Source organism: Coregonus lavaretus (assembly GCF_964263955.1).
Source record: "Coregonus lavaretus genome assembly, chromosome: 12".
In the NCBI taxonomy this organism is placed as follows: domain Eukaryota; kingdom Metazoa; phylum Chordata; class Actinopteri; order Salmoniformes; family Salmonidae; genus Coregonus; species Coregonus lavaretus.
Genome location: NC_139999.1, coordinates 16,258,351 through 16,274,923, shown reverse-complemented (window position 1 = coordinate 16,274,923; position 16,573 = coordinate 16,258,351). Strand labels below are relative to the sequence as shown.

Genomic DNA, 16,573 nt, shown 5'->3' with positions numbered 1-16,573 from the left:
AATTTTCTGGAATTTTCCCAAGCTGTTTAAAGGCACAGTCAACTTAGTGTATGTAAACTTCTGACCCACTGGAATTGTGATACAGTGAATTAGTGTGTGAAATAATCTGTCTGTAAACAATTGTTGGAAAAATTACTTGTCATGCACAAAGTAGATGTCCTAACCGACTTGCCAAAACTATAGTTTGTTAACAAGACATTTGTGGAGTGGTTGAAAAATGAGTTTTAATGACTCCAACCTAAGTGTATGTAAACTTCCGACTTCAACTGTACAGCATGACAGCACTTATGACATGAGAGGAAACTGTAAAATATCATGCAAACAAATTCATGTTTTCTACCAGACCGTCATTTAAATATTCAATGCATGGCCCCTTCAAAATTCCTGTTCTGTCCAGCACTGCCACAGAGGGTTGCACCCATGCCCATCTGAATGCAGGAGCAGGCTGCTAGAGGAGAGGGAGAGGGAGAGAGGAGGGCCGGTAGGAGGGCTATGACTGTGATCAGACATCACCAGGAGGAGTTGAGGAGGAGGAGAGCGCTGATGAGGAATGCAGAGAGATGAGACAGCGATAGCGGATTGAGACTAGACGCTCCCGAGCCCCGTGCACCCATGCCTGAAACCACAAACCAGCAGTCAGAGAAGCTCTTCAAGAACTGAAAATTCCACTTTTCAACAAAAAATGTTTCTGTCTCTATTTTCTAAATTTGATGACAATTCGTTGTAAATCAAAGGGCAACTGTGAATTATGTAGTGCTTTCCTTAGCTCCATTATTAATGTCTTTCAACAGGATAGGCCATTAAAGTATACAGAGATGATGAGGCTTATATCACATCAGAGAGCAGATCTCTTTAGCGTGTGGGGGGGGGGGGGGGGGGGGTGTTGTACTATGTTATATGCTGCAGACCTGGGCAGTCAACAAGGAATGGCAGAGATGGATTGCACTGCACATGCATTTCTAAAAAGGTCGCATTTCTTGCACCCAAAATAAGTCTATTACACAAGGTTGAAGAGGGATGCAAGAGCCCAAAATACATGTTCTGTTTGGCTGATTGAATAATCATCAAAGCTTTATCAAGGGACACAGGAAGTGGAGAGGGGAGAGAGAGGAAATGGCAAACATACTTAATCTGTGGATGTGGATGGGTTCGCTGCCCACACCTTCACCGCCCTCACTCAGGGCCTTGATCTGGATCAGGTAGTTGTCGTTGGGAGACAGCGTCAGTTCCATCCTGGTTTTGTTTGTTACGATGCTGTTTACGTCATTGTACCGGTGTCTTCTCAACAGCACCTAGAAACGGCAATGCAAAACACACAATCAAAAATGAAAGATGGGCTGAAATGAGCAGTGAGGAGTGAGGGAATTTAAACTCGATTTTGCTTATAGGATGATAAGATGGCTCCTAATGCTTGGTGACAGTACAGTGAGGCTGGCTGGTTGGAGCTATGGATGTTTTGTCCCTGTGGAAAACCTTACCAATATGATGGAAAGAGTGGATTTGAGATGGTCGTGTTGTGTTTGACAAAAGAATAGAGCCACAGTGACATGAGACGTACACGATATCCGATGACCTCTGCCTCTGTCTCCATGGCTATCACAGGACCCCAGTGTAGAGTGAGCAGAGAGCCAATCATGGTCCACTCTACATTCAAAGGAGGCTGGCCTGGTGCTAAGAGAGAAGGGATGAGGAAAGAGAGAGGAACAGAGAGATGTTCATATAATACGTGAATAGTTTTACAAAATAATGAGTTTCTGTTCTCCCTAAATTTTTAAGTAAAAATGTATATACAATCCCCCAAACAGCTGAAGGAAAATGTACTTACTACGACTGTGATAATTGTAGTTGTGTCACCTAGCTATCTTAAGAAGAATGCACTAATTGTAAGTCGTTCTAGAGAAGAGCAACTGCTAAATGACTAAATTGTAAATGTAAATGAGATTCACTCACCTGGCTTCTTGGTGGTGGCGTTGATGGGTATAGACTGTGGCCCTGTCCCTGCAGTGTTAAAAGCGCACACAGCTAGGTAATACTGTGTGTTAGCGTTCAGTCCAGTCACATTGACCGCTGAGTAGTTTCCAGAGATTCTCACTTTGCCTACTGTGTCAGGCTTTGTGTCATCTTCCCAGTACACCACCTGTTTACCAATGGAAAGAAAACAACAAGAGATTGAGATATCAGACATGAGCAATTGAATTATTTTTTTAACTCTCACAAGTGATTCACTTCATCACATTATTAGAACATCCTCATCATTCAATCTGTAATGCCATTTAGTGTGCAGTAGAGGACTGGCTTCGCAGTGAATGATATCTGGGTCCTCAATTGTATCAGCCCATGGTCATTCTACAAAGGCACCCAAGAGTAACCCACAAAGTAAAATGACAAAGTGCTTGTGTGACACAGTATAGGGATATTCTTGTCACAATAATGTGTTTAAGATCCCCTGTTGTTGGTTCAATAAAATGTATTCCCCTCACAAATCTGTATTTTCAATGATTAAAATACAGTTTCTGTACTTAGAAATTAACACAACCAGCTACAGCATGGAGGAATATTGTATTCTCTTTAACTTAATTACTTTCCTTGAGGGTATTAGCTTTCAATTAACGGTGCAGGTGAAGATATATTTGATGAAGCAAATGAAATAATCCAATGCTAGTAGCTTAGGTTCATTTTCAATATTCATGTTTCTGGTATTAAGTGACACAAGAGTAAAGTCAATAAATAATTAGAGAGAAAATGTGAAGTCTGCTCTTGGGACAGGCACATCTATATTCCTGGTTTTAGCCATGCAACTAAATTAACCTATTAGATACCATTCTTTTCACGTAAAAAACTCTATAATATACCGTACTGGAGTAAAAAAACAGATCCATACTGTAGATGATGGGCCTATTATTGTGCCTAGCAGTTTTTACCTATCCTGCCAGTTTGGCTACTAACACCAACAATACTAATGCATCTGTCTGTGAAAGGTGTCATCTCTTTCTAAATCCTATGACTTCCACTGTACCCAACCTCTAAGGCTCAAGATGCATAGTAACAGCTTACCCCCTTAAAAGCCCCTCTCTCTCAAATCCTGTTTGCTGACCTGATAGCACTATTGTATCAACACAATATAGCCAGTGCCATGGCAACCAAAGGGTTTTGTTCCGAGGGGCAGAGGTGAGAAGGATTGAAAGAGCACTGGGAGAAAAGGAAAAGCTCTTCTTGCGTTCTTAAATGGATGGATGAGAGCTTTTCTCACCCGGCTTTAAAAGCTGCTGCAGCTAAATGGTGGTGGTCTTTAGAGCAGCTGTGTGTAAGCAATACTGTGACATACAGTACATATAGGAGTCAACATATTAACAAGATGTTGTCGACGTTACAGAACTCCTCATGATATCTTATACAGTGAGATGTTACAGTACACAGCATCCCAGGGGATATTTCAAGAAATAAAGCTACTGATTTCCATATAAACACTAGAAATGGAAATGTGTATGTGTTGTTTTATTGAGGAAATTTAGTGAATCCTACCTCATAACCAAGCACTCTTTCAGGGGTGATGGGGAGGGCTTCCCATATCACTTCAATTTGAGCTGCAGATACACTCCTGCCCCAAACCCTCTTAGGAGCCTCAATGGGTACTGCAGAAATAGAGAGCTGGTGAGAACCCCACAGACTCATTCAACACCATCAAACACACTAATAGGAAGGAGAGGAAAGCAGAGAATAGACCTGTAGTTTCACTGGAGAGAGATTTTGCCTCTGCTTGGTTTTTATTGGGATCTGTGACTGACATACGGGAAGACTATCTGCATGGCAAATTCAATTAACACAGTACCTCACTGACAGCCCATTGTAGAAAGTGTCTGCTAGGATTTCCTGTAATCTACCGATGCAATAACTAATATCAAGTTGACACTCCCAGCTTGAGAGGGGGAAAGTATCTGAACCAACTTAGAAGGTTGTGCCTCCAGAATGAAAAGATTAGGGGCTGTTTGAGTGTGACTTCCACTGGCAGCCGTTTCCTTTACCTTCCTCTGCTGAGAACACTGTGGCTATGGAACTGAAAGGCCCCTCCCCACGGTTGTTGTACGCCCCAACCTTCACATTGAACGGCGAGAAAGGTGGGATAGTGTCGTTGCGGAAGATGTATCGGGCCACCCCAGGCGTGGAGATGACCGCTCGTGTCCAGGTGACGGCACCCAGCGGCCGGAAGGCGATGATATAACCGAAACCCTCTCCATTCTGCAGTTCCTCAGGCACGGGCTGGGAGCGAAACACAAAACTATAGTGATATTAAAACGCATACAGGCCAAGACACTGACACCCCTGCGTTTGTCGTCAAGCACCTGCCAAAGAGGGCTTCAACCGTGATTGCAATGATTAGATGTAGTGTTTACACAAGGATTCCCCAACTGGCGGTGATTTTATTTGGCCCCCCAAGTGTTCTGAGCAAAAAATTATTATATTAAAAACACCAGCAAATCAGCTCCAAGTGATTTTAATTTAGAAAATCTGTTCCAAAGTATTCCCACGCATAATAGAGATATATGTGATCGTATACAAATGTAAGCAAGTTTTGAAATGATTATGTTTTAGTCAAATATTATATCTGCTTGGGCTTCTTACTGTCTTATATCTGCTTGGGCTTCTTACTTCTTACAGTCTACAAATTATTTGTAATGATGCTCCGGCCCCCTGACCATGCGCTCAATAATAAATTGGCCAACAGCTGAATATAGTTGATGATCCCTGGCTTACACCTACACCACAACCCACAGATGAGCAGAAATCACTGATTTTTTCATGTTTTTCTCCCTGCATTAGCACATAATTGTGGATGAAGTGGGCTTCAAAGAAACAATCTCTGTCCCTCAGTTGAATCACATTGGAAGGGAGAAATGGCACTCCATGGCCAGCACTGAAGAGAGGGGCTGGCTCTAGTGCAGATTATAATATTGCTTCATTCAATTCTGCACAATTAAGCAAAACCATTACCTGGCTATGGAGAGAACCGTAAAACCATTACCTGGCTATGGAGAGAACAGTAAAACCATTACCTGGCTATGTAGAGAACAATAAAAACATTACCCGGCTATGTAGAGAACAGCAAAACCTGACAGATGACTTACCTCCCAAGTTATCACTAATTCAGATTTTGTGCCTCCTCCGCCTCCAACATCAGTGGGAGCTGTATCAGGCACTGTAAGGCAAAGCCCAGAAGAGAGCAATTATAAGGCTGTTAACAGAGATGAACTACAGGACTACAGTGCCTTGTAAAAGTATTCATCCCCCTTGGCGTTTTTCCTATTTTGTTGCATTACAACCTGTAATTTAAATGAATATTTATTATTTATTATTATCCAAATTGGTGAAATGAAATGAAAAAAATAGCTGGTTTCAAAAAATCCTAAAAGATAAATAACGGAAAACTGGTGCGTGCATATGTATTCACCCCCTTTGCTATGAAGCCACTAAATAAGATCGGGTGCAAGAGGCACCACCAAGCAAGTGGCACCATGAAGACCAAGGAGCTCTCCAAACAGGTCAGGGAAAATGTTGTGGAGAAGTACAGATCAGGGTTGGGTTATATATCAGAAACGTTGAACATCCCACGGAGCACCATTAAATCCATTATTAAAAAATTTTAAGAATATGGCACCACAACAAATCTGCCAAGAGAGGGCTGCCCACCAAAAACAAGGAGGGCATTAATCAGAGAGGCAACAAAGAGACCAAAGATAACCCTGAAGGAGCTGCAAAGCTCCACAGTGGAGATTGGAGTATCTGTCCATAAGACCACTTTAAGCCGTACACTCCACAGAGCTGGGCTTTACGGAAGAGTGGCCAGAAAAAAGCCATTGCTTAAAGAAAAAAATAAGCAAACACGTTTGGTGTTCGCCAAAAGCCATGTGGGAGACTCCCCAAACATATGGAAGAAGGTACTCTGGTCAGATGAGACTAAAATTGAGCTTTTTGGCCATCAAGGAAAATGTGTGGCGCAAACCCAACACCTCTCATCAACCCGAGAACACCATCCCCACAGTGAAGCATGGTGGTGGCAGAATCAAAGTGTGGGGATGTTTTTCATTGGCAGGGACTGGGAAACTGGTCAGAATTGAAGGAATGATGGGTGTCGCTAAATACAGGGAAATTCTTGAGGGAAACCTGTTTCAGTCTTCCAGATATTTGAGACTTGGACGCAGGTTCACCTTCCAGCAGGACAATGACCCTAAGCATACTGCTAAAGCAACACTCGAGTGGTTTAAGGGGAAACATTTAAATGTCTTGGAATCCAATTGAGAATCTGTGGTATGACTTAAAGATTGCTGTATACCAGCGGAACCCATCCAACTTGAAGGAGCTGGAGCAGTTTTGCCTTGAAGATGAACACTTTCGCAAGCCACTGTATATGCCATAGGTTTAGCCTCATGAGACAGCTTTAAAATGCATTCACAATATTGTTTTCTATTTTACACTCCACAAACTTTTCCCTTGATACTAGCGACCCGACATGTTTTGGAGTATATGGTCCTACTCAACTGCCAAACGTCACAAAGAATAAACAACTTTTTTTTAGATTTAGCCGTTAAGTTTAATATTCAGAAAATGCCATTTTACTTGACAACGGTTTCGTGCATAGCACTGTGGTGGCAAAACAGATTTGTGGACCGCTCATGTGCATCCTGATGCCAGCCCAAAGTAAATGGTCCATCACAAGACATCTGTCACATCAGCAACTGGTTCAAGCAGCATTTCATGTCAGATGTCAGGGGTCTGTGTATATCTACAGTATTTGTGTGTATGTGTGTGTATGTGTGTGTGTATTAGTGTGTGTTAGTGTGTTAGTGTGTTAGTATGTGTATGTGTGTGTTAGTGTGTGTATGTACGTGTTAGTATGTGTATGTGTGTGTTAGTGTGTGTGTGTCTGCGTATGTATTTTAGAGAGAGTAGAGGAGAGACACTCACTGGTATCCTCTGTCCTGGTCTTGGCTGAGGCTGGACTGGGCTCTCCCATGCCCACACTGTTGCGGGCCACCACCCTGAACTCATACTCCACCCAGGCGTTCAGGCCCACCACAGTGGCTGTCAGTGTGTTGCCATTGATCACCTCAGGAACTGGAAGTGGAAAGTAGACCATTATTATCATGCTGGATAAGCATTGTTATGGTGTGCTCTGTTATGTACTGTATGGTAAGTGTATAAGCTACCTGTGTCCACAGCCTGCCAGCCCACAGTGAAGGGGGTCCGGGCCTGGATGATGTAGCCGGTGATAGGGCTGCCGTTGTCCCTGCCGGGGCTCCAGGAGAGCTGGGCCGTGCTATCTGTGATCTCCTCCACCGCTACTGTGTCCGGTGGCCCGGGGGGACCTGACTCAATCAGACAATAAGCAAAGTGAGCCTCCACACCGCACCACCACCATAAACACCCCCACCACCACCACCACCACCATAAACACCCCCACCACCACCACCATAAACACCACCACCACCACCATAAACACCACCAACACACCAACACCACCACACCCACGACCACCACCCCCACCACCACCATAAACACCACCACCACCCCCATAAACACCCCCACCACCCCCACCCCCACCACCACCATAAACACCACCAACACCCCCACCCCCACCATAAACACCACAACCATAGACACCACCACCACCCCACCACCAACATAAACACCACCACCACCACCACCATAAACACCACCAACACCCCCACCACCTCCATAAACACCACCACCACCACAACCATAGACACCACCACCACCCCACCACCACCATAAACACCACCACCACCACCATAAACACCACCAACACCCCCACCACCACCATAAAAACCACCACCACCCCCACCACCAACACCCCCACCATAGGCACCACCAACACCACGCCCCCATTCCCAACTCATCATCCTCTTGCCTTTACAGCTGGCCCAATGCCATCACACTCCCTCTAATTAAGGGCTGTGTCCTTGGGCCGGCTTCACAGGGACCTTTAATGCAGACATGTGATATGTGAGGCTGAGAAGTGATTAAGAACATTGGATCACTAACACCAGACAGGAACATGGGAGGGGACAATTTGTTAAACATATGCTTGTGTTAGAAAGATGGACAGTGAGAGGAAGTGAGAAAGAGTGTGAGAGAGAAAGAGAGATAGAGAGCGAGAAACAGATTGAGTGAGAGAGACCGCAACATTGAGAGGCAAAGAATGACAGAGAGTGTTCATGGATATCTACTCCAAAGATGGGTGCATGCCATGATGTTGTTGTTTGCTCCATTGTTCCATTATTCAGATGCTTCTATTGTATTTTGCCGATATGTAAATGAGCCAATTAAAGCTATCTCTGTAATAAACAATGGCTTTCCAAAACATCTGGGACAGCTATTACAGGGTGTTATGGGTGTGCATACCAATGTAAATCACTAGAGATAAGCTACAATGATGAGATATGATACGCTACTCCAAAAACATATCAACTACCACTGTGGAAGCTGCCATCACAAATGTACAAGTGCCACAGTGTGTGACATTATCAAATTCAGCGATGCCAAATATTGTCTTTCAATTATTTCAAAAAGATGTCATAAAAATTCAATGTTCTCATTACACAAATACCACATATCATTACATTGTATAACATGCCATGTCATGAAATGTAAAAACAAAATATGTAAGATATTTATAGATATTATATAGATGTATATGTGTCTGCACAGTTCACACCAAAATATGAATACAGCATCCTATTTGTCATAAAGGTAGCTTGACAGCAAGTTTAATTAACCAATATTCTTCATATAGGCCTATAAAATGAAGTATGCCATCTAGATTCCAATTTCAGCTCCAATTTATTCCATGAATCAATTTTAATTCTGTCAAACTGCTTACGATATTTTTCATTGCAAACTCTAAGGTCAAACATTCACAGCCGACACTATATTGTATTTCGACATTCAGACTTTTCTAAAGAACTTTTAAAAAGTCATCACTTCTGAGAAATGAGTCCCTGTACAAATGTGAATCTCATAGCCAGAGTGAACTCAACTTGAATTCCATAAAGGAACCCTTACAACCTTAACAGTCGGTTCTCTTACCTTTCACAACCAAGATGGCCGAAGCGGACAAGTTCTCCACGTCGGTGTCGATAACACAGACATATTTCCCCCCGTGATTCAGCTGGATGTTACGAATCATCAGATCTCCTGAAATGCTCTATAAGGGATAACAATAACACAAAAACAAGAATATCTGGTGTAAGATCCAGAAATCTAAAGGAAATACACTCTGAACTGTTTCATCATTCTATCTGAGCAATTGCATGCATGATCCTACTGCAGGTTGACTAATAAATACATGTATTACATTACAGAACATGTATTTTTCTTTTTAAGTGTGACTGTAGCTTTAACATTGAGGAAGCTCTGTGCACAGAGCTGCATGTGGTCCTCAGGCCACTGAGTCTTGTGACACACAGGAACCAACAAGAACGTCAGCTGTGTTCTAAACAAACAATCCTGTCAGCTACCCTTCAGGCACTGCATGTTCCCCTACTCAGCCTCGCACAAGACCCACAAAACAGACAAACACATTCCGGCTAATTGGCAAGATGATCCTAATTATTCCATAATTACATAAGCCAGAGTAGATAAGAAATGATTACGTCTCACAGACTAGGAGCTAATATTGTTCTATATAAAACCGTGTGCTCTTTGAGATCCTAAAACTGATAAACTGTTGAAAAACCCAAAGATGAGCGAGATGTGATGAAATAGCTTCTGTACATTTTCCCGTCTGCCATGGAGGCTTAGTACAGTTATATAAGTTAATGTGGAAGAGCGATACAAGTAAAATGTCTTCATATGTGATTGATTTGGGATCATATTTACAGTGTCTTCAGAATGTATTCATAACCCTTGACTAATTCCGCATTTTGTTGTTAGAGCCTGAATAAAACATTTATTAATTATATATATATATATATATATATATATTAGGGCTGTCAAAAATAGCGCGTTAACGACGTTAATTAGTTGTTTGCTGTTAATTACGTCAATTTTTTTAACGCATTTCACGCATGCGCAGTGTGACAAATTATTCAGGTCAGGAAAGTGGTTGGGAGCTAGAGGCGAGATGGAGCAAGGTGAGCAAAGTGGGCCTATTGACGGATTCAAATATAAAAAGAATGATGATGGTACAGTTAACAAGTACAAGGTTATTTGCAAGATTTGTAAGAAGGAGTTTCAATTTCACCGGAGCTGTTCAAGCTTGAAGTACCATGTCAACGCCAAACATGCGTTTGCTGGGCCGTCAGATTCAGCAAGTGGTTTGCGCCAGACCACGCTGAATGTTTGCAGGCAATTAACAAAATCAACCTCAGATAATTTGACCAACACAATAGCAAAATGGATTGCAAAGGATTGTAGACCCATTAGCATTGTAGAAGACTCAGGTTTCCTTGATGTTTTGCAAGTGGCGTCTCAAGACTCATTCTATAAGCCACCGTCAAGAGCCACAGCCAAAGAAAAATATTATGGTGTGTAGTATGTTTCAGCTTGATTTAAAACACCATTATTTGGCTGTGTTAATAAACAGACATAATATGAAAATTATGTATCTGTGTCCTGTTATTTATCTTTTGGTATGCATTTCAGAAAAAAAATGGTTAGGATTCAGGTGTATTTGCAAATAGTGATTAATCATGATTAATCCACTGAAAATTCTGATTAATTTGATTAAAAATGTTAATCATTTGACAGCCCTATATATATATATATATATATATATATATATATATATATATATATATATATATATATATATATATATATGTATATATATATTCATCTACACACAATACCCCATAATGACAAAGTGAAAACATGTTAGCTAATTTATTGAATATTAAATACAGAAATATCTCATTTACATAAATATTCACACCCCTTTGCTGTGACACTCCAAATTGAGCTAAGGTACATCCAATTCCCTTTGATCATCCTTGAGCTGTCACTACAACTTGTTTTGAGTCCACCTGTGTCCAATTCAATTGTTTGGACATGATTTAGAAAGAAACACAACTGTCTATACAAGGTCCCACAGTTGACAGCACGTCAGAGCAGAAACTATACCATGAAGTACAAGGAACTGTCCGTAGATCTCCGAGATAGAATTGTGATGAGGCATATATCTGGGGAAGGGTACAAAACAATTTCTAGAGTGTTTAAAGTTTCCAAGAGCATATTGATCTCCATCATTGGGAAATTGAAAAAATATGGAACTACCCAGACTCTGCCTAGAGCTGGCCGTCCGAATAAAACTGAGCAACCAGGCAAGAAGGACATTGGTCAGGGAGGTGACCAAGAACCGAATGATCACTCTGACAGAACATCAGAGTTCCTTAGCTGAGATGGGAGAACCTGCCAGAAGGACAACAATCTCTACAACACTTTAACAATCTGGGCTTTATGGGAGAGTGGCCATACGGAAGCCATTCCTGAGAAAAAGGCATGTGAAAGACTCTGAGAGCATAAGGCAAAAGATTCAGTGGTCTGATGAGCCAAACATTTTACTCTTTGGCCTGAATGCTGCTCATCACCCGTCTAACATCATCCCTACTGTGAAGCATGATGGTGGCAGCATTATGCTATTGGGATGCTTCTCAGTGGCAGGGACTGGGAGACTGGTAAGGACAGAGGGAACAATGAATGGAGTCAAATACAGGCAAATACTTGAAGAGAACCTGCTTCTGAGTGCAAAAATGTACGTTCCAACAGGACAAGCATACAACCAAAGCAACTATTGAATGGCTTCAGAACAAGAATGTGAACGTCCTTGAGTGGCCCAGACAAAGCCCACACTTGAATCCCACTGACAATCTGTGGAAAGACTTGAAGATTGCTGTTCACCACCGCTCCCCATCTAATTTAACAGAGCTTGAGAAAATCTGCAAGGAAGAATGGGAGAAAATCCCCAAATCCAGATGTGTAAAGCTGATACAGACATACCAAAGACGACTCAAAGCTGTATTCGCAGCCAAAGGTGCTTCTACGAAGTATTGACTCAGGGGTGTGAATACTTATGGAAATTAGATATTTCTGTATTTCATTTTCAATAAATTTGCAAAAATGTCTAAAAACATGTTTTCACTTTGTCATTATGGGGTATTGTGTGTAGATGAGTGAGAGAAAAAAAGCTATTTAATCCCTTTTGAATTCAGGCTGTAAAACAACAACATGTGGAATAGGTCAAGGGGTATGAATACTTTCTCAAGTCACTGTATCTGCAGTTAATTATTAGGCACATAGCAAAGCTACCCATCACTCTGGGGAGATGGACTCACATTCTAAAAATCCAGAGCCAATGTTCACTTGGTGAAGTGGTCTGTCACACATACACAGCATGTCATCCTTCAGGACTCCTTTTAAAATGGAGTGTGCTTGTCCAGAGATGATTCACCTGAGGGCTAGCCAGGTTAGTCACACTCAAGTCACGCCAGATTTCATCAACTCACTGGGCAGTGATCACAGCTCGGCTTGGCTGCAATTGTGTATGAACGCTAGAGGTCTTCATCGGTCCAAAAAGTTGGACCCGTTCCGAAATGGACCTGGGGCTTTCCCACCCGGACCCGATATGCATAAATACATTATTTTTTATATAGAGACCCATTCCAAACGGACCCGAAGACACATACCTGAGACCCATGACAATCATATCAGTTCCAACCCAGACCCGTGACATTATTTAGAGTTGTGGATCCGGATCCGCTCGGAACCTGGATCGGGTCTCGGGTATTCGGGTACAGGTGGATCCGTGAAGACCCTCTAATGAACGGCCTGAGGATCCTCACCTCTCGGAGTCAAAGACCAAGCGGAGCAAAGCGGCACTTATGTGTAGCTAAGGGACGGCATGGCACTCCTCTCCTCTGACAGGCTAACATGCTCATGCCATGTCTACCACTGACATGCCAGCCAGCAGCTGTCTAACTGGAGAACAAGGGGTTAAATCCCATGCCTTGGCAGGCAGGAAGCTATGAGGCAGATCTGGTTTAATTATGTGAATTAATTCATCAGAAGCTGTTGAGAAGAGCTGGTAATCTCCCTGGGCATGGGGATATGGAATCTGTGAAAACTGTATCTCATTATGTGTGTCCACATGTCAATGTCATTTGTAATTGCCATTTGTCTATCCACGCAGGAGTGAACTTAGCATGACCACGACATTGGAGGGGTTCAACTCCGATATCAACCTCAACTTTAATCCATTCATTTAGTTTTTTTTCAAACTGTATCCATACAATGAACCTGGGGTGAAGAGTGAATCCATAAAACAGTGAAAAATGATTCCCTAAAACAATTTGGCAGAGACAAGTGCAGAACAAATGAATACCAAAACTCAACACATATTTTCAACAAAGAGTAGTCTCTTATCGTTAATTCAAGGAATGAGGATTTGAAATGAACATTTTACAGGTGCCAAGGCTTGCCCTTGGTTAATGCCAGCCAACTCATTATAAAATTATTTCAGGGTACAAGATTCATAAATAGGTATGCAAATTCAATTACAGCAAAGAGAGATGATAACAAAACGTTCTCCCTTGAGGTGGAGAAATTAGAAGTTGGAGGGATGAAAAGTAAAAAGAGTTTTAATTGATCAGGCTTATTCCACCGTTGAAACACTTTACGGATTAGTATGATCTCCTATGAAATACTGTGGCTTTTCACCTTTATATTGTCTTACGGATAACATCGCAATTCATTTGAGCTGTCCGATGGACAGGGAGACGAAATATACATGGCAGATTAATTGAAAAAGAGGCAATATAGCTTGAAACAATGGAAATTAAATATAGCCTATTGAAGCAACACTTCAATGCTGAGACTGCTGCTAAGATTTGATCCCAACACATCCTTCATTAGTACCCTTCTTGAAAGTAGCCTACTATGTGACGATAGGGCTTTTTTATGTTTTTAAGAGGTAGCTAACCTATTATACAGAGATGATACAGTTTCCAAATTAGCCATACTCTTAGAAAAAAAGGTGCTATCTAGAACCTAAAAGGGTTCTTTGGCTTTCCCCATAGGATAACCCTTTGAAGAAGCCTTTTTGGTTCCAGGTGGAACCCTTTTGGTTCCAGGTAGAACCCCTTTGGGTTCCATGTAGAACCCTTTCTACAGAGGGTTCTACATGGAACTCAAAAGCATTCTACCTGGAACCAAACAGGTTTCTCCTATGGGAACAGCTGAAGAACCCTTTTGGAACCCTTTTTTCTAAGAGTGTACAATAGCCTCACAGCAGTTGTCCACTGCTAATGATGACTCACCCCTCCTACTCTGTCGAAATGGTCGGCGTCCCCATGGAAGTCTATGAGCTGCCCGTTGAAGGCCCAGGAGAAAGACACATCCAAGGCTGGATCGCTGGCAATCTGGCAGGGCAGCACGATACTCTCGCCAACAATGATCTCCATGTTAGCAGGCCTCTGGGTGATTCTGGTGGGCTCTGTCCAGACAATGACAGTTTAGTATGCATCTTAATACTTTCTGGGTGGGAACCATTACGCTCAAACTCTAGTGTTTAAGATTATAACTATATCAAACTATTACTATGACAAGGATCACCATAGCTACATGTATCTTGCTTCTAGAACTTAACTTTCAAACTATTGTTGCCTCACTAACATTTAACATCATTTCTGGTTGACACTTCGTATTTGCATGGTCAATTTGGGGGCGAAATGTTTGAAGTAGGATTATGCAAGCAGAATACATTCCCAATGGTGGCTGCAGTGGAGTACGGGAGCCTTGTAAGGGAAAGGTCAGGATAATTAAATTCCATTAGATTAAAGGGTTCAGCTGCTGGCGTATGACCTAAAAAAGCTACTGAGAAAAACAATGGAGGTGGTGACGGACGTTTACAAATCATGTACCCGATAACTGCACCAACACATTACGTCACCGCACCCATTAATAATGACCTTTACTTAATTGCGGTACAATAACTTATTGCCTATATAACCACTCTCTCTAGTGAAATCAATTCCAATTACTTTAATTACAAAATAACAACCTTGACAGTGTACAGACAAAATAGTAATGACCAATTGAAGTTGTAGGGACAGAATAGTAACGATCACTTTCATTAGATGTTAGGCTGGGATTATTAGTACAATTATCAGTACAAGACAGTACATCAAAATATCCGACAATAAGGACAGCTATTGATGTAAAAAAAATTGCAATTACGTTAAAATCATGAACCAAAGTGAATGGTTTTTGGGAGATGCCTCGGGCTTATTGTGAGAACCCGTTATGATCCCACACCTGTGATAAGGAGTCTTCCAGTGGTGCTCGCAGTCCCAAATTGATTCTTAGCGATGCATGTGTAGCTCCCCGCATCCCTCCTGGTTGCGTTGACAATCTTCAGTGTCCCGTTGGGAAGCAGAGTAATCCTAGGGGATAAGTAACAGAGATTCTGAGCTGTTGCTTGGGTAAATAATTGAAGAGCCGTTTCTGAATCCAGTCCAAGTGCTAGGATGCATAATTGCCTTCGTTTCAACATCATTTCAAATTGTCCTTGTATTCCAACAGAGAAAACTGAAAATCGACTTTGCATTTTGCAATTTCCTGTGAAATTGGTGTCCTAATGCCAATCATTCTCCCCAGGCTTATCATCCAAGAGATGGTTATCTGCATGTTAATTTTTGTATTTAAACAAAATAAGCCTGACTGAAAGCCTGAATGACTGAAATGTTGGTATTTGCATAAGCTAAGCATTCAATACGCACAGAAGCTGCATACAACATATACTATCTATATCTACATTTCTCCAGGGGTTTGTTTTCTTCTCATCAGCCTTTCCTCCTATTCATCCACACGTCTGCAAATATTATAATCACACACAACTGCCCTTTTTGAATGTGAATGAGAGAGAATTCATGCTGGGTTTCACACTACCTCTCGTTTCTCTGCAAGATCTCATTGCCTTTCTTCCACAAGCTAATTGCCCGGGGCGAGGCTTGGGGCTTGCACTCTAGAGCCACTTCACTGCCTGAGCGAGCTTTCAGCAGGGCCTTCAGTGGATTCTTGGAGAAACTGGGAGGTGATGCTATAGGAGACACGGGGGGGGGGGGGGGGGGGGGGGGGATAGGGGAGGAAGACAACTTGAACCAACTCCCAGATCAACTGTGCTGAGCTGAGATTGACTCATTCCCTACCTCCTTCCCCTATCCTCTGGCATAAAAACCATGATCTCCATAGGAACTGCTCCAGGGCTTCAGTGATGAAGCCATATCCCCCTTCCACCATAGAGACCAGTCCTCACTACACACTATGGGCTTCTCTAAACGTTGGGCTTTGTCTGTCATCGTCACGTTTTGTCAGTCATCATCGGAGACCCCCAGTGTCATTAAATAGCAGGACCGAATTGGATTTCTCATCCGGTCAGTCAGATAGATAGAACTCAGCAAAGCTCTCCGAATAAATCGATATGTCATCTACATGAGAAAGCCCTCTGATGCCACTGTGCAATGTGTTTCTAGTATCAAAATCAATATGATGAAATTAATGAAAG

The 16,573-nt window shown here is 42.1% G+C and overlaps 1 protein-coding gene across 1 annotated transcript in view; it reads right to left on the bottom strand.

Moving 5' to 3' along the window:
- Window positions 1-509: 509 nt before the first annotated feature.
- The window catches only part of LOC311138428 (contactin-3-like), a gene marked incomplete at both ends in the record, with an annotated part of 37,567 nt that continues 21,503 nt past the window's right edge, over window positions 510-16,573 (bottom strand). The window contains 13 exons of the mRNA XM_084173110.1: window positions 510-616; window positions 1,127-1,292; window positions 1,559-1,671; window positions 1,951-2,137; window positions 3,523-3,632; window positions 4,023-4,257; window positions 5,124-5,194; window positions 6,961-7,110; window positions 7,203-7,361; window positions 9,103-9,220; window positions 14,328-14,503; window positions 15,325-15,452; window positions 15,958-16,108. Coding sequence (XP_084029236.1) covers window positions 510-616; window positions 1,127-1,292; window positions 1,559-1,671; window positions 1,951-2,137; window positions 3,523-3,632; window positions 4,023-4,257; window positions 5,124-5,194; window positions 6,961-7,110; window positions 7,203-7,361; window positions 9,103-9,220; window positions 14,328-14,503; window positions 15,325-15,452; window positions 15,958-16,108 — 1,871 coding nt within the window. The remainder of the gene's footprint in view (window positions 617-1,126; window positions 1,293-1,558; window positions 1,672-1,950; window positions 2,138-3,522; window positions 3,633-4,022; window positions 4,258-5,123; window positions 5,195-6,960; window positions 7,111-7,202; window positions 7,362-9,102; window positions 9,221-14,327; window positions 14,504-15,324; window positions 15,453-15,957; window positions 16,109-16,573) is intronic.